At 40.2% G+C, this 26,384-nt stretch overlaps 1 protein-coding gene across 1 annotated transcript; it reads right to left on the minus strand.

The window, feature by feature from the left end:
* Positions 1–1,933: 1,933 nt before the first annotated feature.
* On the minus strand, positions 1,934–26,384 carry zgc:63587 (septin-2). Its single transcript, XM_030417902.1, has 12 exons — positions 26,233–26,384; positions 20,869–20,918; positions 20,311–20,410; positions 20,137–20,223; positions 19,579–19,702; positions 18,783–18,917; positions 18,123–18,240; positions 6,627–6,728; positions 6,301–6,446; positions 6,034–6,117; positions 5,889–5,946; positions 1,934–3,202 (listed from the first exon to the last, which is right to left on the minus strand). Exons 2-12 carry the CDS (start codon positions 20,893–20,895, stop codon positions 3,137–3,139), a joined length of 1,047 nt encoding a protein of 348 aa, XP_030273762.1. The 5' UTR covers positions 20,896–20,918; positions 26,233–26,384; the 3' UTR covers positions 1,934–3,136.

Raw genomic sequence — 26,384 nt, forward strand, 5'->3', positions numbered from 1 at the left:
CCTCCTCCACAGCTCAGCCAGTCACACTGCAGAGTTATCTACGAGCAGGGGTCCCCCCCACACACACAGCATGCCAGGAGGAGGTTAGGGTCCAAACCAGCATCATCATCGCTGACATCAGTGGGGTTCTTCATTCAAGACTGAACAGAAATAAAAACATCCTGAATGTTTCTCTAGGAAAGCGCCAGTTGGACCATCTCACTCAATTATTATTACACATTTTGTTTAGATAAACATAAACAATGCGTTTATAAATACATATTTCTGAAAATGTGCTCACGCATCATATGAACGCGTCACTGTGTCCATGTGTTTCACTGGAGAAACCGGTTCATCGTGAGCTTTTTACTTTAAAAATGTTTTACTATGTTTTACTATGTCAGAATCTTTTGTTTTTTGACATGATGCTAAATGTATTGTGTTGCAGAGACAGCTTATTAATTTAAGTTAACCAGTCACTCCAGTGTCGTCCACATCTCCCGTCTCAAGAGAAGAAATGGTGAGTGACTTCAGCATCCAGTCCAGCTTCAGTCCACCATGAGAGGATGGGGAAGTAGTGCTGACCCAGGATTTATCTGTATGGTGTGGTCCCGCAGAAAATGAAGCAAAATATATTGAATATTTGCATTTATTTGCATGAGTTGAAAATGTGTGTGTGTCATAGTGCTTTGCAGCCACCGCTTAGCTCCTCAGAGCCGGTCAGTCTCCCTGGAGGAGAGAGTCAAGTACAGAGCCAAATCTCCTGGAGGAATAAACAACCACAGTCATATTGGATTCTGCTCTGATCTGGAGTCATTAACCGGCAGGAGAAGAGGTCAGAGATTACTTTCAAAACTTTTGGGATTAAAAAGTGGATAGATCCGCTTATCAAGCAGACTGCAGCGATCCACAGTGGTGACCTCCATTGCTGACTCTTTATGTACTGCGCTGATTCGCTGACTGGAGGGAAAATGTACTTTCTGCTATGAACGTACAGAGCAGAGAGGGTAAAGAGAGAAGTGGAGTCTCTGGTGAGTAATATGTTCAGAAAGAGGGTCAAACACACATACACAAGCCTGTGATGTGTGATGTTGCTCACTGGCTTAAACTGCATATAGACAAAGATGTTTTCTGCTTCAGCATATAATAATGGAGCCAATGTTGATCTTACAGTGTAATGGATAAAGAATAATGAAACCATGCGCGTTTATATTGGTTCCCCATTAACGTAGCAATCACCATAAATGATTGAATAAACTCGTGTTTACGATCCAGGTCGAAACGCTAGAGGGGAGAAGCTGTCTGGATCCACTTAAAGGCTAATGTACGGTTTAGTATTCTGGCTGTTTGTGGCAAATAAACACAAACAACAAAGTGATTGAAATATCATGAGTGTTGCTTCCCACCACTGGAGACAGCTGTTAGAGAATAAAAGGAATAAGATTAGTGCGGGTTTCAGTTTTTCTAGACTTCAGTACACGGCTAACATTGGCCATTTTGCATTAGCTTATAAAGGTAACATATTGTATATTGTTATTGACAGTGTTTGTGTTTCCTTAATCAGCTGTTCGCTGAAAGAAAGACAGACCTATGAGACAGACTGTGCATTTCCTTGTTTCTTGTGATACGGGTGGTCATCTCAACTTTCTGGTGACATGCTGCCCCCAATTTGTTTGGAGTATGAATTTGACAGGTTGTCAGTTCTTACATATAGCACCTTTAATAAATGGAATTTATTATGGAAAACAAATACATTATTTTCCTTGTTTTAAATTCTGCAGTTGATGTTATAGCTAGATCCTATATGTTAGATAACAAGGCATATATCAGGAAGGGTGGACTGTTTCCTACTAGGAGACACCTGATAACTCTAATGAAGTGTTAACTGCTAACGCTAATAAAGACTAAAATTATAACTATGCAAAAGTAACCCAAGAATCAACACGTTTCTTTTTTCTCTAAACAAATTTTTATTTCTGAAAGATACAAAAAAAAACATGTTGAACCCTAAAAACAAGTCTTTATTGACACACGGTTAAGAATTAATAATGATGTTTATCTCAGCAAGTTCAACGGACACATCGGCATATGAGAGCAAAAGACAGAAAAACAAAATAATACATGGCACATGTATGAGAGCAGGACTTTTAGTCTGCTGCTCAAGGACACGCTGGAGGAAGTTTACACACATACAAAAGTTAAATATTAAAGATATTTTTAAATGAGAAAGCCCAAATACAGTATGATGAAAGACTGCACATGTAGTGTACCAACACAACATCACCGAAGCAAATATGGACACATGTTAAGTTACTGCACTGAATAGTTTGATTTGTATTCAGTCGGAGGTTTGGCATAGACATTAAGATTGTGCAGTTCTTGATTATAAATACACAAACATTAACAACATGACACTTTCTTTCAACAACAACATGATCAAAAAGTCTGGTTGTTTCTCTTTATAACTTAGTGCTATTAGTTTGACTACTTGCATACAGCTTTTCCAGCCAATAAACGTCAAACAAATGCCTCAAATTAAGTTTGTAGTTTTGGCTACAAGATAAAGTTTCAAACAAAATTAAGGACAAATATTTTGCCTGGAAAGCCCGACAAGAGGGTATTCCTCATTCTCAACATGGACAGTTTACCTCATTCATAACGACACCTGCCTTTCACTGAGGTAATACCTATAATTGTTGCATTATCAGACTGAAGCACTGAAGGCACTGAATCAATGATATTAAAACAGTAAACATGACAAGTTAAAATATATTCAAAATAGTTCAAACCTGATACTGAACTAATGGGAAATGGTTCCATCTGAAGCTTCGTCTTGAACAATCCAGACATCTATTCATGTAAACATGTTAGTGTGATGGCAGAACATCTTAGTACCGTTGTCACTGGCAGCTCTATCGACCAATATAAAGATCAAAGACTAAATAACAGATATGTAAATGATAATCATCCAGAAAGCGTTTTGACAAGATGTTGAAAACAAAAAAAACATCAGTGGTGAGTTCCTGAACAGCTGATGGATGGATGTTTGGAAGGAAGAAGAAGGAGGAGGAGAAGGAAGCGTGATGGCGGTGTGCAGATGAAGAAGACGTGATCTTAGATACCTAGATCCCTGTGCTTCCCTTCTGCTCTGACCCTCTTAGTCGTCCGATTTCATCTTCATCTGTGCCTGCATCTGAGCGATCATCTCCTGCATGCGTCTCAGCTACAAAGAGACAAGGAAAATCAGTAACTAACGTCAATACATTTCAATAGACAATTAAAAAAAGAATATTACATTTAAAGTCTAAAATGTTCCCCTTATTATTTCTCAGCATAGTGTTTGCTCAGTAGCTGATCATAAATCAACTTGATGTTGTGATGTGTTTCATGTTTCGGGCAGCAGAAAAAAAACATCTAATTCAGAAAAAAGCCAAAACAGACATTAACAGTGAGTCTAAATCCAAATTAGAGAATTTTCTGAAACCTTAAAGGAACACAGTCTTTAAATTAATCTGAAAGTTTGCGCTAGGCAGCAAATGTGCAAAAATAATAAACAACGAAAAATTCAATCTATAGAGAGAATAAGTGATGAGGAAACAAGTTATTGACTTGCAAAAACATGTCTTAAGTGTCAAATCAGAGTGACAAACAAAAGAAATGCAATATAGAGTGAGACTAACAGAAGAGCAACACGAGGATGACCTTATAGTACAAGACATACGGTGACTGGCAGGTGCAAACAAAGCACTTCTATTGCACTTCTTTCGTTTGTCACTGTGGTTTGACATTGAAGACATGTCTCTGCGTCAATAACTTAAAATCAAAATGAAAAGGCATCTCATGGACTACCACCTGAACTAGTTTTAAGGTGTCATACCTGGAGATTTTCTTTACAATTACAAGGTAACCTGGTAGAATAATGTAGATAAACTAAGCAGGGGCTCACAGATGGTCATCATCCAGTCAAATGACGAGTTAATCAATTATGCTTTAGTGCATAATAATATGATGTATATTTATATAAGCACAGTGGTGTTATAGCAATTGAAGAGGGTGTTTAAAAATGAATGAAGCATAAAATCAATGTCAAAGAATAAATCAATGATAAATAAATGTGGTACCAACAGGCCCATAAATAAATAAATTGTTGAAAAACTCATCATCAATGATGATGAAGATGTAAAGCTTACATATTAACCTATAAGGGGACTGATAAACAATAGACTCTCATGTAGTGTTTTCTGATGTATATCGCCATCTTGTGGCTGAAATGAGTAATCTTCAGATATGCTTTGCTTATGTGTTTGGGCAAGCAGGCATATCTGAAAAAATGAAAGCAGATCAACTTAAACCTGTCAGTGTTTATTTTTAAATAGAAACATTATAAACACAGAGTGACACATTGTCTGCCGTGCACTGATGCTACAAACTAATTTAAATCAATTCATCAGAATTGTAAGAATTGAACACTGTCTCCATTTCCCCTATAATTAGTACGCAGTCACATAATCCCTTCCTTTAAATAGACTAATTTTGACTAATATCAACACAATTATAGTAACAGTTGCTTATCATAGGAAATTATTTAAAAAGTAGGGACTTGTAAAATCAAGTGTTACCTTGTCACATACAAGTCTAAATGAATGACATCAGTTACTGTAATACTTCCTCTCTTCCAACTCCTTGACAACACATAAACAAACAGACTAATGTCCTTTCAGCTTTGTGTTTCGCACTTCTCACATTACTGAGGTCATTCCCACCATAAAACTGGGCCAGGACATCCAGGCAGGACGTGATGGCATATCCTGCCTGGGCACATTGTTTACAAACAGATCTAATTGCACCCCACCCGCTCGCTACGGTGCAGAGCAGCAATACAAACAGGCCAATCAAGAGCAATCAGGAAACAGGTTATAGCCCACTGACGTGCAGGCTCCAAGCCCAAAGAGGCAAACAGTACATATGGAATACAGTGGGGCTGAAATCCATAAGACTTTATTCTCTTTCTAAAATATGGTCACACTAAAGAATTAAAAGGTTTCCTGGTTCAGTCTTGAGGTTTTGCAGCTACGTAAACCCAGGTCCATAATGTTTGGGGCACGTGTTAATATTATTCTACAATGACGACAAAGACGTTTTGTTTTTTTTACACATTCCGAGTGACTCTGAATTTACATACTACAGAAAGTACTCAAGGCACATGGTGATCAGATCCTGGTGTTTTAAATTATAGGTTTGGATTTACAATACTTACAAGCTCAAAGTTTTAAAAGTAAATATTCAGGTAATACACCCACCCAAGATTCAGTGTGTCACTCTCCAAAAAGAAAGGTCTAAATTCATAACGCAACATAATCACAAGTTAATTCATAAAATATTCTTTTACCCCAGGAATAATTTTCACAGTGGAGATTTACTTTGCTTCTGTTTAGTTCTGTTACTTCTACCAAACCAGTGCAGATGTGTGTTTCATTATGATGCATTAGCTATGTTGGTAAAGATTTAAGTCTCTGAGAGACAGTTTTGGTTGAGTACTGGCGAGAACTGAAACCAGTGAGACCCTGGAAGATTATAAAACGCATAAATTGAGATAGAGTTTACTGAGATTTACTGCGAGAAAAGAAATGTGAAATTTAAGTCATATTTGCGACTGTCCTCGATTACTTACAATGCTTCCACAGTGAATAATGATCAATAGTAACCAATCAATTAACAAACATATGGCATGTGAGTTTTATATGAATATAAACTTGAAAAATGTAAACCTATCCTTAAATTTGTTTTTTCAGATCCTGCACATCTGTATTTACAGTTACCAGCTTGTAATTATATCAACAGAGACACATTTTAGCACATAATGAGAAAGAGTTTGTGTATGTGTGCATGTGTGTGTTGTGTGTTCTTACCTCAGCCTCTTTCTGTAGCAGGATCTGGTCCTTATCCACCACATCTTCATCCACAGCCCTGCAGAAAAAGAAAAGACGTTAATTTGAGAAAAACTTGGGAAAGAAGAGCTCATCTGCTGTTTAAGTAAATTAATCAGTGTCTCACCTGCCAGCTCTCTTCAGTCTCTCTGAACGGAAGTTCTCATAGTGCAGATCCTGAGTTACCTCCTGGAGGTCTTGCATGTGGGTCCTGCAACAAATGCACATGCAAACCCTTCTTCACACACTGGGAGGCAGTAGAGCTTTACAGAAAACTTCATCCCTAGTGAACTTTTACAACCAGCTCATTAAGGAAGACATTCTGTCATGTTTTTAAAGATTTTCCCTCCATAAATCATATTACTTAAGCAGTTTTATTGCCTGGGAGACTCACACAAGCATGGTGCGTAGTTTTAGGAAGTCATTGTGCTCCGGGTTCTCCACTTCAACAACTCCCCAGGGGTAGAGACGACCACGAATCTTCTTCCCCTTCACCTCGATCAGCTGGTTGGAGCCAATCACAGCAAAGGGAATGCTCGCCTGGGAGAGGATGATAAAGGTCAGTGGATCCCCAGAGAGAAACAAAGTCAGAGTAGGGATATATGGAGAATAAAGGTATCAGAGAAAATGTGATGAATCAAGGGGAGCAAGGATGAATAGGAAGATAATCTGTCACTATCGGACTGAAAGCATCTGCCATCAGCTGTGTCCGTTTCTTACCTTCAGGACTCTGGTCTGCTCCTTGAACTCCTCATCCTCGTCAGAGTCGGCGTCAGGTAGCTGATAGATTTTGATCCCGTGCTCCGCGATCTCGTCCAGGATCTGACAGGTGGAAACAACAGAGAAACACAGAGTGAGCTGGCAGGGTTGTGACCTCATCACAATCTCCTGACCTCTCCCATTGCACAAGGAAAACTCAGGTCTTGAACCCTGCAGAGGTATCACTGCAGACACTAACAGAAGGTCAGCTTGATTTACCATTATCAATCAGTACCCAAACAAACTGGAGACCAGGGTTACGGTTGGGGTTAGGGATCTAGAAAATAATGAGAGCTACAATGATCATTTGATTAGATGGATCGCACATATTACTATTTTGAAAATCGATCAGTTTCAGTTAATTCTTAAGACAAAAATGATCTGATTCAAGCTTAATAGTGAATATTTTATAGTTTCTTTAGTTCTCTATAACAATAAACTGAATATCTTTGGGCTGTGGATAAAACAAGACATTTCAGGACATCATCTTGGACTTTGGAGGACACTCATGGACAATTCTCACCACCTGACATTTTATACACCAAACAATCGATTAATTGAGAACCTAATCATCAATGAAAATAATAGTTAGTTGCAGCCCTAAAAACAGTTGGACATTCTCACTGTCATTACCTCAAGGACTCTTTCCACCTCAAAATATCATTGAATAAAAATGTATCCATTTGTAGAACTTCACCTTTTGATTGTGTACAAGTAGATGCTCATGATGAAAATAGTACTGCTGTTTTTTTTTTTTCAAACATTACTTTTCCATACTATACATCTGTTCTTGTGTTTGTGCTGTACTTGTACTGTATTTGAATAAAACTTCACAACCCATTACTGCAGAAGCTGAGCATGTACCAGCCTGGTAAAGACTTCCATAATCTATCTATCTATCTATCTATCTATCTATCTATCTATCTATCTATCTATCTATCTATCTATCTATCTATCTATCTATCTATCTATATATAAAATGTGTGCTTTTACTGTAAACTGTGAGTCATATGAACAAAATAACAGCTGCCGCCCTGACCCATAAACAGAAAGTGAGAGAGCTCTATAGACTAATAGGAGGGTATGAGTGAGTACCTGTTGTTGCAGCAACACATTTAATTAAAGCCCCCCGTGGAGGAAAAGAGGGGTGAGACAGAAAGGGTAGACAGGTGAAAATTAATAACAGTCCGTGTGTGTGTTTAAATTATGAAAGAATCAGAAACAAAGATCTCAGCCTCCTTTCTTCAGAGGCTGACCGGTGAAGCAACAAGTTAAAACAAAGGAGCTTTCTTCCCTGCTACTTCGGGGACAGATGTCAGTATTTATTATTCTAAACATCAAAGCTGCATTTTTCTTTTGTTTCCCCAGGAGCACGATATTTGAATCCACAATGTAGTCTTATATAATGGAGCCAAAAAATGTCAAGCGTTGTTTTCCTGACTTTTTGGGGACTTTCATGTACTGTAGCGTATAATAGGACAGTGGTCAGTCAGCCAGGAGCCTGGGAAGTGAGCACAGGTTTTCCTACAGAGAGCAGCTCCTGTTTGAGCTGTTGTTATGGCTGTCGCTTGTTTTCTCAGTGAGCTCTGTGCGCAGTGTGTGCGAGATAGTGTGTGTGCGGGGAGAGTCGGGTATTGTTGTGGGGCAGATCTAAAAACAAACAGGCTTCATAGGACTCACAGGAGAGCGTGACATAAGACCAGAGCCACTTTTTCCTTCATTTACTCACTCACACACACACACACACGATTTACAGATCCGTCAAACATGGCGGCTGGATAAACATCAATCTGGTCGGCCAGAGCGTAAAGAATTTTGGGAAACTCTGCACTCAGAGGGAAAATAAACACGCACAACACAATGGAAGGAAAAAATTAAAACAAACAACATATCCAGACATAAAAGTAGATAAGATAGACACACAGTCAGATATAAATGCAATAAAACAAGAAAAATGCAACTGAAATCAACCAGGAAACAGTGACCAACAAAGACAGCGTTACATGTTAAACGAATGCAAACTGCCATTCAATATCTCAAAACAATATCTGGTCATCGCACGGACATGAGTCTGTTAACTGCCATCATCTGTTTCCAGACCTTGCTAAGCCGATAGCTGCAAAATGGTTGTTTACCTGAATTATTCTGTTCCGTAACATGTGCTTAGTACTGCCTGACACCTATAATCAAGACCTCTCAGGGATCACCAGATGTCAAAATCACTGCCTGCTCCAAATCCCCGTTGTCTCCTGCTGATTTACTGTACACAATGTAGGCCTTAATCCCGACCGTTACACCAGTCTCTCCTCCTGCTCCTCCCCTCCCAGTTGTGTATTTTCGTTGGCACAGAGATGTTGGCAGTGGGAGCCATTTTGATTTTATGACCATCCTGTCAGGCTATAATACGACCCCTGCACCCCACCCCTGCCTGTGCTGTTATGGTTGGCCATGTAGGTCCACTCAGTGCTGTCAGGGCAGCGGACAAACAATGCTACACAAGACTCTGCCTCGGTATAAATTAGAAAAGGAAGCCGAAGATTTATCGCCTCATGTTTCTGGCTCACATCGTTGAATATGGAGCATTGTTTGTGGAAATATTCCGTCATGTTGAGCCAGTTATGATAAGTGCGAGGGTGGAGGCTGGTGCTGACCAGTCAGAAAATCAGTTGGAATTGATATAAACAGCAGGTGAATTACACCAGACTTGGATTTCCAGTGCAAAGTCAGACTGATTCAGTTCTAGGAATAGCAGTATTAAATATTCTGTTTTGGTTCTGTGTAGACCAAATATAGCATACCCACAGATCTATACATAGATATAATAACACAGAGTGAAGTCATGGGAGACATGACTAAGCAGTTTTTCTGCAATTGCACAGCAGGAACGACCAAAACCCCCAATCATAATGAAACAAGGTGCTAACCCATCATTACAGGGATTAACTGTGTCATCACGTCAACTTCACCAGCGAATAATATTTTCATGATTTGTTCATTCTCAAGTAAACCCACAAAAATATGAATGACTCAAACACCTGCCAAGGAATGATAAACAAATCCTGGACAAACAGCATCGGAAGGAAACAAAATATCTTGCAGAAAAAAAGGTTTAAGAAACAAAAGAGGGGATTGTGGTGAACATTGACTGCCGTCCTGGCATTCAACAGGTAACCACATGTACAAGCACAAGCACACACTCAAAAGTATACGGTTTGATTGCTGAGGACAGAGCTGAGTCTCCTCTGGCATGGCAGAGAGTTTGTATCTATTCAACTAAAACTCTACGAGGGAACAATACTTGGAAGTAGAAACATGCACCACAGCATTCTTAGGAAATCCACAATGCACAGAGAGAAAAAAAACTCTACAAAACAAAACAATCAAACTGCATCTCGACACTAATCAACCCTGATTGAGAAGAGCAGGGATCGGGAACTCAGAGGGACCGGAGCAGAAGCACTTTGACGTAACGTTTATGTAACCTCACAGCTGCCTGCCAGCAGCTTCTGTTGAGCGGCCATGGGAATGAAACGGTGCATCACTGCCATTAGAAGTATTTCGTCTGATCAGCTTTCAGTTGCTGTATAACCTTGCTCCATGCTGAGAAAACACCTTGAGGGACTTCAAACGCTGCAGAGTTTATTAAAGGAAAATCCTGGTTATGGTGAGCCTTAAATCCTTTCTTCTATCCCATATGAGATTCCAGAAGGTCCAACTGTGTATGTGAAAAAAGGAGAAGCATGTTCTTTTCATTATCTTCAGAATCCCGCGTTGATCCAGTGACACACTTAAGCTGCACATGGTGTTATGCCCAATTCCTTGTTTACATGTTTGCCTAATTGCTTAACATTTCCTGAATGCTGCTTGGGAAATAAGCTGCATTCACACACACCTCCAGTGACTGTTTAACGAGGTTTTCTAAGTGTGTTAGTATTTCAATTTGCAGGTGCGCCACCTTACGAGATAAAAGACTACCCCAACTAACATTATAACAAAGAATATACTTTATGAAGTAAAACTTAAATTGAAACTCTAGCCAAAAAGCAACCAAGGCTTTATTTGTGATTGAATATGACTCAAACCTTCGTATAAAAGCATAATTATGACGAAAGAGGCGCTTTTAAGATTTACCGTAGTTTTGTTTTCAAGCAAGCAAATTTTCAATGGAGTGCAGGGGCACTTGTTGATAGCATCAAAATCGCTATTTTTAAAACATTCGACACAACATGAAACTTTGCTCGTAGTATCCCCAGAGTCTCTACACATGAACACGAGCATTGAGAACATTGTTTGTGTACACAAGAGTTTACTAAAAAGAAGGTTTTTGAACAACTCGCGTTAGTAGCTGGATCTCCGGTGTGCCGCCGTCATGGCAGACAAAAAGTGTCGATCCCCAAGTGCGACCTAACAGGCAGGAGAGTAATGGTGGACCACTCCTCAAGCCTTCCTGTTAGGTTACAATCGACTTATTCAGTTGTTTTAGTATGATGATGTGTTGCTTTTGGACCATCAATTTCTAACTTAATTTACTATCAGTGGAGATTTGTCAGATAAGTCTCTGTGCCTTTTCACATTGGTTAAACAATTAATTCTGGAGAAAATGCTGAATACTTCACATCTAATTGCAGGAACTTGGTTTTGATATTGATAAAAAACTAAGCTTCATGTTTTGCGGTTTCACATCAGGAGAACTGTCCTCCTGCAGATCAAGCTTAAGTCTGTCTGAGGTCAAAACAAACCTGAGACAAATGAAGCACCAGCGGGTCTGATAAATTCGGACTGTCCAGCCATAGCAACTAAGTATGATATGAGTTATGGATGAGCACAGATACGGCCTTTTCCCCCATAAAATAAAGGGCCAACACATTTTTACTGTGATCGGTACTAGCCTCTCCAGTTGTTAATCTAAGTCTAGATTTGTAGAAAGCCTTTGAAGTTTTAAGTGAAGACTGTGTTATGTCTTCAGATTGAAGAGTGAGGTTGCTATTTCTGCCAGCACAAGAACTCTATTCAGAAAAGCTATGATTTAATCAGTCTCCCACAAGAGACATCGATGTGGTTAACAAATACAAATATTTACACAAAGTAAAGAGTAACAGGCTGTGAGTCACTGTAATGACTATTTCCAACAAAGCATATTACATACCTTTATAACAAAATTACAGGACAAACAATGAAGGTCTAGCAGGATGAAAAGTAAAAAGAGCTGATTCTTTGCTCAATTCCTACAACAATTCTTTGGTTTCCAAACTTAATTTGCTAGCCGAACCTTCTTCCACATGGGAAGAAATGCTTCTCTCTTGCCAGGAAACGCCTTTTGGACTAGTCAGCTGCCTGCAGGGAGTCTGAGGGGGTGAGGGAGCCCCAACAATACCTGATCTAGGGGGGTCTGAGGGATATAGACCTCATACCAGCCTCTTACGCAAACACTTTCACATAGCAAAATGTTGCCTCACTTTTTGAACTGGCATAATCGGGCATCAGGAGAAGGAAAAGAGATTGTGGTTTACGTATGTGGAGCTTTGTAGCTCCAGGAGGCCGTTGGATCACCAGAGATGGAGGATGAATTTCAGACCATCAACAGAGCAAATCCCTCTCAGTATGCAAATATTGTCTCCTTCTAAAAGTACTCTTTCAGCACCGACCGACATGTATCAGCACTGGGGAAAACAATACCTTTCTGTTCACAGGATTAAAGACATTGCATGCATGCGCAGAAACACATTCCTGATGCATTCAGTCAGAGTCTGAGACCGAGTGGATGGTCCAGACTGAAAGAGACTGGACCAGAACAGCTGGATTTGTTTTGATGAGTGGCACTGTTGGAAAGTACAGATAAAGCCACTACAACCATGCTAACTTGCGGGCATCATATGTGGTACAGTGATCAACCAACTCACTCACCAAAACTCCTATTGTCTGGGCTAAGTATTAGTATAGCTAAGACCACCCACCTCTCACTCTGATCAAAGAGCATGGGGAGGAACAATCGAGCTATTCATGTAATCCTGTATCTGTAAGTGAGATTTAGATGAAGGAGACCGTGTGAGTTTGGTATTTCAATCACACAACAGATTTGTGACTTGATGTGGTAATCAAAAGGGTCTCAAAAAGGGTCTCAAAAAGCAACTCATTAGCAGCACGGCAAAGTCCGGAAGCCATCTTCCCAGGTTGGCCCTGGGACAAGAAAACCTGCTGTTTTCACACTGTAGTCTGCTTGTACATTCTTCACTTGAGAACAGATGATTGTGTGTAATAGAGCAGCTCGCTCCATGAGGAAAAAAGCATATTTATTGTTCTTAAATCTGCAGAGACATGGAGCATGCCCTGGCACAAAGATCGCTGGAGGGCAGAAAAATAAATATGTCCGCGTGTTTGAAACACAGGCAGGAAAAGGACCAGGCAGAAGCTGACCAGGGGGTCATGCACTCACACACAAACACACACAAAAAGGAGCAATGAGGTAGCGATGAAGTAATCACTACTCAACCTCTACTCATGAGGTACCAGCCCTGACACGCACAAAGACAGAATATCACTAATGCCATTGAAACTTTGTGTCATTAATCAGTTGCCATTAACTGCCTCAAAATTTCCTTTTCTGGCTCAGCCAATCAGACTGCTGACGTTCACCCTCCGTGATAAAGCCGGTTCTGTTATTGACATTTAAGAAAACCTGGTGACAATTCTGGCCAGTACGAGCATTCCGGTACTGATAATGTGTCCCAGTGGGGCCGTAAAGCTTGTTCACACAGCAGGAGCATAGTGGAGTGGCTGGGGGAGACGACAGTCAGTCAGACAATGAGGGGAAAAAAGCGACAGCGCCTCAGCCGGGGGTGAAATATGGCTGTGGGGGGACAAATGTGAGGGAGGCAGGGTTCTGCATGGGACATAGTGACCAGAGATAGACGGGGAAGGACAAGAGGTTGACTGAGAGGAGAAAGGAAAGGAGATGAGATGACGAGGATGAGGGAGGCGATAAGAGATGTGGGGGATAAAAACTGAGGGAAGAGGAGGGAGGAAAAAGGGCTGAACCATTGTCTGCTGTCTGCGAGAACAGAGGGAGACACTGGTTCTCTAGCCATCACTGACCTGTGGCTTATGAGACCTTTAGTCCCCACACAAAACAAAAAAAGAGACATGACAAAGATTGGGGTTGAGGCCTCTAGCAAAAATGCATATGGCGGGCTTATGCTCAACTTTCACTTTTACAGCAGCCTAGTGAATCAAAAAGGCTTTTGTACATTTTTACAATACATTTCATACATTTCACATTACTTCGGACCATTTTCAAATCCAAACTACATTTTTTTTTATGTTCCAATATGCTTTTCCACTAGTTTAAGTGCATTTAATCAAATGATGAAAACTAACTGAACATTTGCTGTTTCCTCCAGCACCTGAATTCATCAAGCTTAAAGACTCAACATCCTGCATTGTGAAGAAAACTTGAACTGTACCACAATGACACACTTAAGAGGATTTTAGTAAAGTAATTTTCAGGGTGCAACTTACCATTTTTTTAAGTTGTCTGAAGATCATTTACAGTTGTAACATTAGTTGTAATGAGGCATTTTGACTTAAAAAAATGTCTTTAGCATGATAGCAGATTTTTCTGTGCTTTGTTCTTACTAAAAAATGTGTGTGGTGAAAACACTTACATACAAAGTTCTCTTCTGTTCTTATAAAAGCAGGCATTTTTACTGTTTTGCTTCCATTAGGATTCCAGTCTAAACCAGCTATGTGCCTTACCTCACAAAAAAACCAGTAAGCAGTTTGAGACTAAAGCCCTGCACAGGATATGACTACAAGGTCCCAGACTGAGAGGATCAGTCCCTCAATATACCCTCCTCAGGGCAACTTATGAGCTAGAGTCCAGAGCGACCCCGGTGAAGGAAATTGGCATTAGAGCAAATTAAAAAAACAAGGACACAAAGAGGGAGAGGAAGAAAGTAAGAGGCAGCTGAGTGAGGCACTGCCAGGAGAGGAAGGACTGGGCGAGAGGAGAGCAGAACTAAAGGGATGAAAGCTAAGCAATGGGAGGTTTGTTAACCTTGTACGTGAGCCTGAGCTGTGCAGGGCAGCAGGTTGTGTCTTGTCAGTGGAACAGTCTTGACACATTACAGGAAACTTATATTGTTCTGTACAAGCTGTTTCCCCCCAACAATAGGAGAAAGGAATGGACAAGCCTTGAGAGGTGAGGGGGTACCATTTACTGAGAAAAAAATTCTCGGAACGGTGAGAAAAGTGCCCTGCAAAAAAACAAACTAATAAACACTGTGGGAGAAAGTCTGGGGGTTATCAATCATCCTCCAGCACTAAGCCTTCTGGCAGGTTCTTGGCTGCTGGCGCTCTGACCTCAAAAGAAGGCCTGGTGCCCCGCTACACTGCACTGGCTTGTATGGCAGGACTCAGGCACGTATACCTAAGAGCCACTTCAACTAATCTGATCAAAGCAACAAATACTCGAGCCAGATATGTTTGTTCTCCTGAGAGACACACTTACAAAGACGAATGGTTATTACTGTAATGCTTACTAGTTTCAATGATTACATGCATACAAGAAACCAGACTACTGTGATAAATCATTAAAGGCAGGAAATATGAGAACACTTTTACAAAAGGATAAGATGCCACGCCATGCTTTTTGTAGACGACACGGAATAACTTGTACGTCATAAGTGAAAGTGTCATTAGATACCTCTTTAGTGACTACTTCTGTAGTTTTAAGCATGCAATGTTTAACTTACAAAGTTAAATATGTTCAGATATGAGAAGTTATTCATCCTGCTGCATGCATTGCCTTCTGCCCTGGTATTTGTTCATACATATTTTACAGGTAAAAAGAATTTCAGAGATCCAATTATGGATAAACCTGGTGAAATATTCTGGTTTCTTCAGCTAGAATTTAGCTGCATTAAAAATGTACCTCTTAATTACCTCGCCTGGAAAAACACTCAAAACACAGGAATAATAAATGTAACAACAAGATAACAACGTAATTTTTGGGTTCAGTAATTATTACTTGCAAATAATTGTTAAATATAGTCAGGGTTACTGTGTAGATTTTAAAATACAAGTGCAATGCAAAAAGGCACCACTGCGGCATGCTTATTTTTAGGCCAACTGAAATGAAGATCAAACGTGTATGCCCAAAATGAGACCAAACAGGAAATAAGATGCTCTCCACAGGGACATCCGATGCCATGTCTAAAAGTACGGCAGATAGCTCAATTAAGCCTTTTCCTGATGATAATGGCTTGTCCAGGAACTCATTATCAGGAGACTCAGTCAAACTAAATTTAAACTTTTTTTGTGGATTACTAGCACCAAAGGTTTTGTGTATAATTGTAGTTAAGAAATAAACATATTTTCTTCATTGCTGGAATAAGCAAACCTATGGATTTGGGTAGTGTTTGAGTGTGTGTGTGTGTGTGTGTTTCTACGTGCGTAAGTTTGTCCATTTTGCTAATTGCTTAAGTGTATGTTGAGGGAACACTAAGCGAAGCATGCGAGCAAACTCAGCTGGATAGTTAGTTTTGTAGACTGTTCAGAAGCAAGGAGGTCAGATCACAGCGATACAGCGTTACAGTATTTCAGCTGCAACACTTTTGATAATCTCCCAGTTCATTTACATCTTTACAGTACGCTTATATGGTGTGTAACATTGAATTGAATGAGAAGCAAAACATGAGCAAAACTAAACAAGATTTACATCAACTGTAATCACGAAATCAGAATGCCAACAAGCTTGGGGGTTTTCTGTGGTTTGGGGTGGGGGTCAGTGGTGGCAGGAAACATGGTTTTGTTCATCTTAAGTGCCAGAGGAACACTCAGAAGGCTTGAGGAAGGCCACAACACAAAACAACTCAAGCACAATTCAACCGGTAGGTCCCTTAAGGACAAGGAGCATACAAAGTTCACCTTTAATTCCAATGGAGCAACTGGCATTCATAAGCAAAAAATACAAATAAGTGCAGTTAGTCGGTTCTTGTCTTATCTTGTCTTAATATAGTAAATTTGAAATGTTGCTCTTGTTGAATCATTGTGTGTGTCATGAAACTGCGACCGAGTCTTCCTAAGGTGCTGCATCAGCAGTTTCAAGCAATCCAGACTGTGGGAGCGTCGAATAAAGCAGAGAGAACAGAGCTGGACGCCGGTCAGCCTGACACCCTGCCAGACCACCGGCTCCGAGACCTGAATGAGAGGCAGGTGGGAGGTCTGGGCAAGCATGGGCAGGTGGGGAGACAGACCGACTTCCAATTAAAACAGAGTGAAGTAGGCTGGGCTGAAAAGTAATTTGCAACAACAGCCCATACACTGCACACATTTTTTCTGAGCAAGGACTGCAGCTAATGATTATTTGCTATCATTAGTTAGACTGACGATGACTTTGTTGATTAAATAGAAAAAATGTCTAACACAAGTTCCCAGGGAAAATGGCAATGTCTTAAAATGTCACATTCTTATCTAGTAGGTTGCAAGTTACAGTGCAAACCCCTCAGCTATTACATTTATCTATCATAAAAATATAAGGAACGGAGGGAAACAGCAAATGTTCAGATCTGAACACATGTTTGGCCTTTAGCTTAAAACAAGACTCAAATAGCAAATGGATTATTAAAATAGTTGCTTCTTAAATTCATATTTTTCAGCTGCTTGATTCTTCTGAATGCAGTTATAAAGCATAAAAAACCATGGTAATCTACAGTGAATTATGAGATGAGAAGAGAAGAGAAGAGAAGAGAAGAGAAGAGAAGCAGGAAAATCCTATTAAATCATCTTGCATGAGAGGTTATCAGCTGAACACGCTGCAGTGAGTTGTATGTGTGTTGTACAACCCCTTGTGTTCCCCCTCTGGACACCAGGAAGCTGAGGAGTGTGCAGGCAGGCACACACTTGGTTGGGTTCCAGCAGGAAGTATCTGGGACGAGTTGAGACTGGATGAGATGTGCTGCTTCTACATTATATACAACACTCTCTTCCTACGTGTGGCCCTCCTACTGTTTCCTCTTTTATATCGTCCCTCCCTGTACTTCTGAACAATTTGGCAGTTTCATCAAAAACATAAAATGTAAGCCATAGATCACTGCAAATACATTGGGAAAGTACAGTACGTGTGTGCTTTCTCACAAGAACACACGGATATCTGGCACACCAGGCAGCCAATAAGGATGCCTAAATGATTTTCCTTTGATTAGTGTATCAACTTTCTAATGGCTAAACCATGCAACTGTAGATGGGACAAAAACAAACAAAGTCCCCAGCATCCTGACAACAAGTGCACAGACATTCCAGCTTTTTTCCATGTGGCAACAATCATATCTAGGGTACAATGGCTATCAATGCAGATGATTGCAAGTAGAAGAAAGTGGACAGCAAGAGACCCAAATTGTGTGTGTGTGTGTGTGTGTGTGTGTGTGTGTGTGTGCGTGCGTGTGTGTACGTCAAACCTACCCTCCTCTTCAGACGATCCCTCTCCCTCAGTGTCAGTGTGTCAGCCTTGGCAATAACTGGGACAATGTTGACTTTGCTGTGGATGGCCTTCATAAACTCAACATCCAGGGGCTTAAGACTAGCAAAGAAAAAGAAAATGAAAAAGAAAAATGAAACAATTGGAACAATGTGCAGGAGGAGGTAAATGGAAAAAACAACAACACTGAATTATGTATTGTAAAATTACATGATAGGACTAGAAGACACAGCAGAAGTCATGTGACACTGCTCAGTTTAGGTAACATCATCATCTTAAATATCAGTAAGGAACTACGGTTCAGATAAAATGTACATATGCTTGACAATTTTCTTATATTATTTCTTTTTTCTGACCTTCAGAAGCGTAAGCTAACTAATAAAGACCAAAGAAACTATTGCAAGCTAGAAAATGTTTATGGTTTAACACTAACCAACGGCTTCACTAGCAAGCGAGAGGTAATTTATTTTGAAACACTTCAAATGAGGAAATTCAGCTTTGTTAGAATAAAATGTGTGCTTGTTAAAATACACTGAAAACAGCCCAATAATAACTGACTTTTTAACTGACAGTGTGTTTCAGAAGGGGGGGGGGGGACACAACTGGGTACATCAAATTTTAGCTTACTGTAAAAGTTTGTTTACCCGTGTCCAAATGGAGATATAAAGTAAAAGCAGCAGTGCACCCTGTTGTCCACTATATGTCTTCGGTTCAGCCCACTCTCATCATGAAGGTATCGCTCAAACTGATTGTCAATGTACTGGATGATGGTCTTGAAGCTGACATTAGAAAGAGAAACAGACATAGGCTTCCAACTGAGGATATCACTGTGATCAAATTCAGTTCTCCAGTTTCATGGCAGGATGGATATATTCCTTTTAGTTGAAGGGTTTATATTGCTCTGTGAGCTGAGAAACTTTTTTAACTCTATAGGATAAACTTTAAAATACAGGTGATCACAGTAAAACGACAGCTGCAGGGATTTTTAATTAATTTTCACCATTTAAAATTGGCAAAAAAGTGGATATAAAGATATTTTCACATCTTCTGTTCAAGAAAAAAATGAATTGCAGATTTCTAATCAAATTTGTTTTACATTTAACATTAATAATCAAATTTTTTAAATGGATAAAATTGACAAATTATGCAGAGACAGGAAAATAGATCTTGGACAAGAAGGCTACATTGACACAACTAGCATGAGGATGCCACACAAGCAAGCAAGCAAGCAACCACACACACACAAACACACACACACACACAAAGCAAATCTAGACACAGGGAATGTAGAGGGAGGAGAGGGCAAAAATAGGGAGTTTGGGATGAAACTTGAGAAAGGGAGTTGTTGAGGAAAGGAGGGAAGGATGAGGGAGCATGCTGGACAGGAAACATGTCCCACATTGTTATCACTCCCTTCTCCTTCACGGCACATAAACACACCAGTCCTGGCTGTTAATGGCATCACCATATCCAGGGGTGTCGACCACGGTGAGGCGAAGCTTCACCCCCCTCTCCTCAATCTCCACAGTTGATGCCTCGATCTGCACCGTCCTCTCAATCTTCTCTGTGAAGTGAAAGTACAAGAATAATTACAGGGTAGCATAAAAGAGGAGACACCTCAGTAACTGAACAATTTATAACAATAATATCCAAAATTCCTCTGTGCTTACGTAAGCCACTTAACTGCTACAACCAGAGGCTTCAACAAGGTGGATACACCTTAAAAAATTAAATCATGGGTTTTGTCATCTAAAAGGGTTACATGTTTTTTCTTATCTGCACAAACTGACCAGAGAGAGCCTTAATAATTGTACTCAAGCAAGCATAAGTCCCAACATAAGTCAAGGCATAAGAAGGGCAGGGTCATATTTTGAGACTAAGGCATTCCCAACATTCCTCTTGAAATAATGCTCTGTTGGAGACATTGCAGCAGACCTTTCTCTATTATTACAGTGTGCACATGTGTGTATGTGTGTGCGCGTGTATTGGGGAGTATACCTGCGGCACCAGGGATGTAGCGCTCAGGGTAAAGATCGGTGAGAAACAAGCTGTTTATAAGTGTAGATTTGCCCAAACCAGACTCCCCTGAAAAACAAAGAGAAAAAGAAAATACAGCTACATTCTCTACAGAAATTATCCAGTCTGTGTTAAAAGAAAAGAGTGATGACTCACCTACAACCATCAGGGTAAACTCAAACCCTTTTTTCACAGATTTTCTGTGCACTTGGTTTGGCAGGTTGGCAAATCCTACATAACCTGTTGCATCTGGGAACTATGGAGTACAAAAAGAGAAATTGCTCAAAATGAAGGTCAAAAAGAGCAAATAAATAAGAAAGCAATGAGCTAGTCATAGAAATATGTAATGACCCAAATTAAAGGGGTCACTAATTAGGGTATTTTAGTGTTACATCATTTCCTGCTTTTTTCTACTCATTCTTTTGACTGTAAAACTGCTAATCAGCCCAGTCATTTTATGAGGTGTATGTGGAAAGGTGCAGGAGGGTGTATACAAGGGAGATTGATGATGATGCATATTATTGAGAAATTCCAACGGGCAATAAAGCCAGCCATGCAACACTTGCATTTATACAGGATATCCTCTCTGGATGCCTGTGCAAGCGTGTGTGCATGAGATTACAACTGCCATTAGTCTTAATCACCACTGCCTTATTAGAGCACTGTCATACTGTAAGTTCAAGTTAAAACTTTCAAGTGTGGAAACTTACTCACCTTCCCTTTCTCTCCAGATTGAGACATCGCTATTGTAGACTGGACGTCTTCTGGTTGGGGAAAAAAAGAGAAGTATAGTGGTGAATCAAATCCGATAAATCACCTAATGACAGTTCCAAGTAACTCCCACCTAGCAGCAAACCACGTCTTCTAGGAATCTTGATTTAGATTGTTCTCAAGAAAGCACTAAAGATTTTATTTCCCTTTGACTTGTACATGCCTTGTAAAAAATTATGCTTATGTTATTTTCTTTACGTGCTGTGTTATCTTACTTATCATATGTAATGTATGTATGTGCACATATATACTGTATGTATGTATACTTGTAAAGTGTCAAATTAGCCGTTCTTCCTCTGTTCTATTTGAACCCATTCTTTTTTTTATTCTCAAAGTTATTGCTGCTGTGGCTCGCACCATTCCTTTCGGTAACATTTTTGACAGTTTTAGCAAGACAAAGGTATTTTGTGAATGTGAAGTTTTCATGCTGTGTTGAAGTTGCTCTGCCTTGAAAAAAGACTTGCTTGGATCTGACCGAAGGATTAGATTTAAATTCTTATAGCTACCATAGGGATATGCTTTGATATTTAAACTCTCTTTGCAAAACTATATTTCCACCATTTCATATCATGATATTTATACAGATCTCAAGATTCAGTAAATCTCTTGGGGGAATTTAATTGAGGATAAAATATTTTTTAAAAAAGGAGCGTGAGGTCTAGGCTGATCCAGCAAATTGCCATATTGCCATATGTATCTGTGTGATGACTTGCAATACTGACCTAGTGATCTCAGAGATACTAGTGTGATAGGTGCAATAGAATAAGACCATGGAAAAAAAGGGAGTTTGTTGCTGAGATTTTTGTGTTTTAAAGCCATAAGATAGCAATTAGACAGGCAATAGTCCCTTAGTTATCTTCTACATCACAAATGTTCATTACTATTATCTTCACGTGAGGCATTTCACTCAAGCAGAAATCACATAACTATCTCCACCTCAGGTTAACTATACTGTGAATTGTAACTCCAACAACTCTGAACATTGAGTCCCTGTTGAAACGTTCATTACGGTCGACGACATCAGTCTACACTGTTCTTTAACACTATCACACGGAAGGAGAACAGATTAAAAGCTCTGGGCAACAAGCTTGTTCCCAGACTCCCATTAAACTGCTACAGTCTTGCGTACCCCGTGCTCCTGCCCCGCTCTATGACCCTGAGCAGACGACAGAGCAACAAGCCTGCTTGATAAATGAGCTACATAATGACTGAGCAGGAAGAACAGGCTCCGTTTTATCACCAACACACTGGCCCTTGACAGGTGGAGTGTGATAAGCATTAGAAAGAGGCAAGTTGCCGTGTGCTGCCAAAAGGAGATGCACTTTGGTTACGCAATGTTGAAAAGAGGTGGCATGGGAACCTGAGTTGACCTTTCTCAACTGGCATGTGATAAACACACATTTACGCACACTTGGGGAACCATTTCACACTGTTAAATCTATTAGATGGTAGTTGGGGGCCCTCTGTATCTACATGAAAGTGGGCAAAGATCTCTCATACTGACAGGGTGGTTTCACCGAGCCTGCATGGAGAACAATGGCTGTTTATCCCTCTGGTTCCTGAAGCCTTTCCTATACAGGGCAGCTCAGCTGGGGCAGGAGGGAGAACACGTGCCTCACCCCTGACCAAATACAGGACAGTCCAAATGTCCGGACACCAAGGGGACACACCAACAATTTAGGGTGGAGAAGTCCCAGGTAATGAGGGGGTTAGGGGCTATGACACTTTGTCTGGACAGTCAAATCTTAAAGGATAAGTTCACCCAATACTGAAAATTCAGTTATTATCTAGTCACCCTTAAGATGACTGAAAATTGATACAAAACATTTCAAGGGCAAAAATGTTCTTGTTCTAGATTCTCATATGTGATATTTGCTGGTTTTCTTCTATGAGAGTAAGATGAATAACTTTAAACTAGGGATAGTTGTCAAGACACTGCCCAATAAATCATATTTTCATCATCATTGCGATATGAACATGTGTGATAAACAAATCGCAAAAGACTGCCTGACACGCGATGAATAAGAAAAATCATTTTACATGCGCCATGCATGCACCTTGAGCATGCCAACATTTAGCCTGTCAGACAGAGCCCTGGATACAAGGGCCAATCAGATGAAGCCCCAGCTAGCCGTTAGCTACCCTGACAAAATTAATCGGCATCAGTTTGGTGGTGATTGCCGGGTTATGGTGGCTGAGGGGGGAGAGAAAGTGATGAAAATGTGGTGGACGAAGACCTTATGGTAAAAAGAAACAGCACTTCTACTATATGGACTTATTTTGGATTCAGGAGAGATGACGTGTTACAAACACAGGTACTGTGTAAAACATGCAGAGCAGTTGTTGCAACTTCTAGAGGAAACACAACTAACCTCCATCACCACCTGCAATACAACCATAAAGACCTACACGAACAATTCAAAACTAACATTAGCCATCATTAACTGTATAGTTAATGTTAATAATATGCAAAACTTAAATATTTGTTTATTCATCGCAAGTTATATCGTCAACACAATATTGAACAGGGTTATCGCACATCGCAGATTTTCCAATTTAGGCTCATTTATGAAATAATCTGCAATTCCTTGAGCCCTAACACTACTACTATGATTAGTACGATTTAATCATTAGATTCAGCCCTAAAACCACAACAAAGACGATAATAAATTGGCTTCTACTGTTAATTAAGTTAATGCAGTGGCCCACACAGGCATATCCCTGGGCATAGCACACATACACACACCATGAGTGTTATTTCCTCGACAGGCCCTGTGGGAACCAGCATTAGTGCAGCAGCAGATTAATTAAACCGTTCCAAGATCACGGTTGTAATATCACAAAGACAACACTCCAGGACAGACAGGCAGGAGGCACACTTCAATAATACTCTCTTAATAATGGCCATTTAATCGGGCAGGCAGCTGAGCTGCTTACACACACATACACACAGCTATCAACAGGCAAGACGTGTGGGGAGATTAAACACTTTGGGCCAAAAGGGACAAATGCCACCTTAGTAAAGCCAAAGTTGTTGGCATGTGATGCATTTACAGTTGATTTATTGGCTGGACTGATGCCATGAAGGGGCAGTAGTGCTAGTAGAACTATTCACCTTCCTGACAGGCAGTGTCAAGGGTCTACACACCCACTCCCTGCAGATTAAGGACTTTCTGCACTTATTGGAAACACTGAAACAATAATTTCACACCATGGAGATTTTGTGAACTCTGTGGCAGAAAAACAAAAATGGTAATTTACTGGCAACTGATCACAAAGACTGAGACCCCAAAGCTAGTGAGCATAATAAAGACATACACAGACAAAAAACACAGTGGACAGGGGGGCTTGACTGTAATTAAGGGGCCAAAGGTAGCGGTGGTGGGCAACAGTAATAAACAAATGATACTAGTTTTTAAGCTGTGTGCTTCAGTAACACTTCTAATAATATGATCCCAGAGAGAGGAAGAAAAGCCACAATACACGGAATGAAAAAGCCTTTCAACCAGGAGGAAACCAGCAGGTTTGTTTTTAACACACACAGAGTTTAAAGCACAGGATGGACCGTTTATGATGATGTGGACCAGCATAGGAAGTGACTAAAAACAAGTGCGAGTCATACAGCAACAAATGTTATCGTAACACTGTGCTACTCACACAGCTGCTGTACAGTAAGATTAGGTGTAGAGAAAAAGCACTGATGAATAAAAGTGAAACTAAGATTTCACTATCAGAACTCCAAGCCTCTGGCCAAGAAAGCCGAATAGTTATCTTTGGTAACACATGAACAACTTAATGACAGATTGAATAACAAGTGTTGAATCACAACACCAATCTCTACACTTGATTATAATTATCAAAAGAAATCTTAATTATTAAATAAGTGGGTATGTCAAATATGTTTTCCTGTTATCACAATAGATGGTATTTGTAAAGATCAAAGTTATTTCTATTGTGTGTTTCTTCGCTCACACACAATATAGTGAACAAAGGCATCCTGCTGTGTAACATCATCAAACCTCTAATACAATAGTTCAGGTCCACTTGGGGCTGTCAATGTAGATCAAGTTTTGTTTTACCATTCACACCACAGACCAAAACGGGAGGAAACATCCTCTTGTAGTTTACAGTGTCAGACAGATGTCTTCCCTGGCGCTCCAGTGCTTGCCAGTGTTTATGAGACAAGGTCGCAGGAAGGGCAAAGGTCAGAGAGTGGTGAAGGTGCTGAATCTGAGGTCTGAGACGTCTTTCAGTACTAGGAGATGTTGTCTCCTGATATCAAACTGATCTGTGTCCAGCTGGGTAAAAACATAAGTACTTTCTGAGGTAAAGTTCAGCTGCCAGCCCAAGATTACGGCTTAAACAGTCTGTGATTGTGCCCATAGTGTTCACCACTTTGCAAGAAAGGAAATGAAATATGCATGTTTTTACTAGCCCAAAACACAAACAAAGATGAATGATAATTTTTCAATAGTGGCCCAAAGCCACATCTTAGACACATGATGAAAAATTTTATCGTTTCCCACTGTTATTGTGAAGTTGTCTAAACATGAAATTTATCACCGAAAATGTGCTTTACAATCAAAAGGTCAAGAATTAATCGGATGTTCGAAAGCGATTTCAGAGTTCAGGAATGTGCACAAGAGGAATTTACAGGAAATTTGTGAAAGTCAAAACTTTGAATGGTTCAATGTGGATGTTATATGATACTGATCAAGAGACGTGAAAGCCCACTAAAGTATAGAGTTTTACTGCAGTTATTAACAATGAACTGGGACAATGGAGCAATAACTGAGTTCAAAAGCACTGAGAATAGGTATCACTGTTTAGAAAAGGAAGTGTTTAGTTGGACAGTTGTGTCAAATGATTAAGAAGAATATAAAACAATGCTTCAGCTACTGGGCATGGGAGTTTGAAATCTGTGTGAAGGCCTCTGGGTCTGTAACATTTGGATGTCCACCACACCCAGTCTGTCAGACACTGACTGAGTTTACCAAACATCAACTGGGAGAATGACATTAGAATTTGTACGTACGCAGCTTGGATAAATACCACAGCTCCTTAAATTCTGATATCCTCTTTAAAACCACTTCAAACCCCGAACATGAGTTTAATTCAACCATGAAACTTTGTTAACGTGACATGTCAAACTTTAGCATGCAACAGTTGTTACCGCGGCTGGTGTCATGTTGCCAGCTAGGCTCGACTGACTCTCCGGTGTCTTAACGTTACCTCGCCCTGCTCCGTCTCATCAAACAGCTAATAAGACACGAATAAAGACCAACAAACCACTGAGCAGAGTCTTACCTGAGCGTAACTTTGAAATATTAATCAACAGGAGCTTTTTGCCTCTTGTCGCTGTCCCAGCCCAGGAAGGGGAAACCCGGAAATCGTTCCTGTGAGTCCGCCTTAGTCCCTTTTCCAACGGCTATCTTGCTGCGCCACTGACGCCATTACGG

This window comes from Sparus aurata, chromosome 5, assembly GCF_900880675.1.
Source record: "Sparus aurata chromosome 5, fSpaAur1.1, whole genome shotgun sequence".
NCBI classification, from domain to species: Eukaryota; Metazoa; Chordata; class Actinopteri; order Spariformes; family Sparidae; genus Sparus; species Sparus aurata.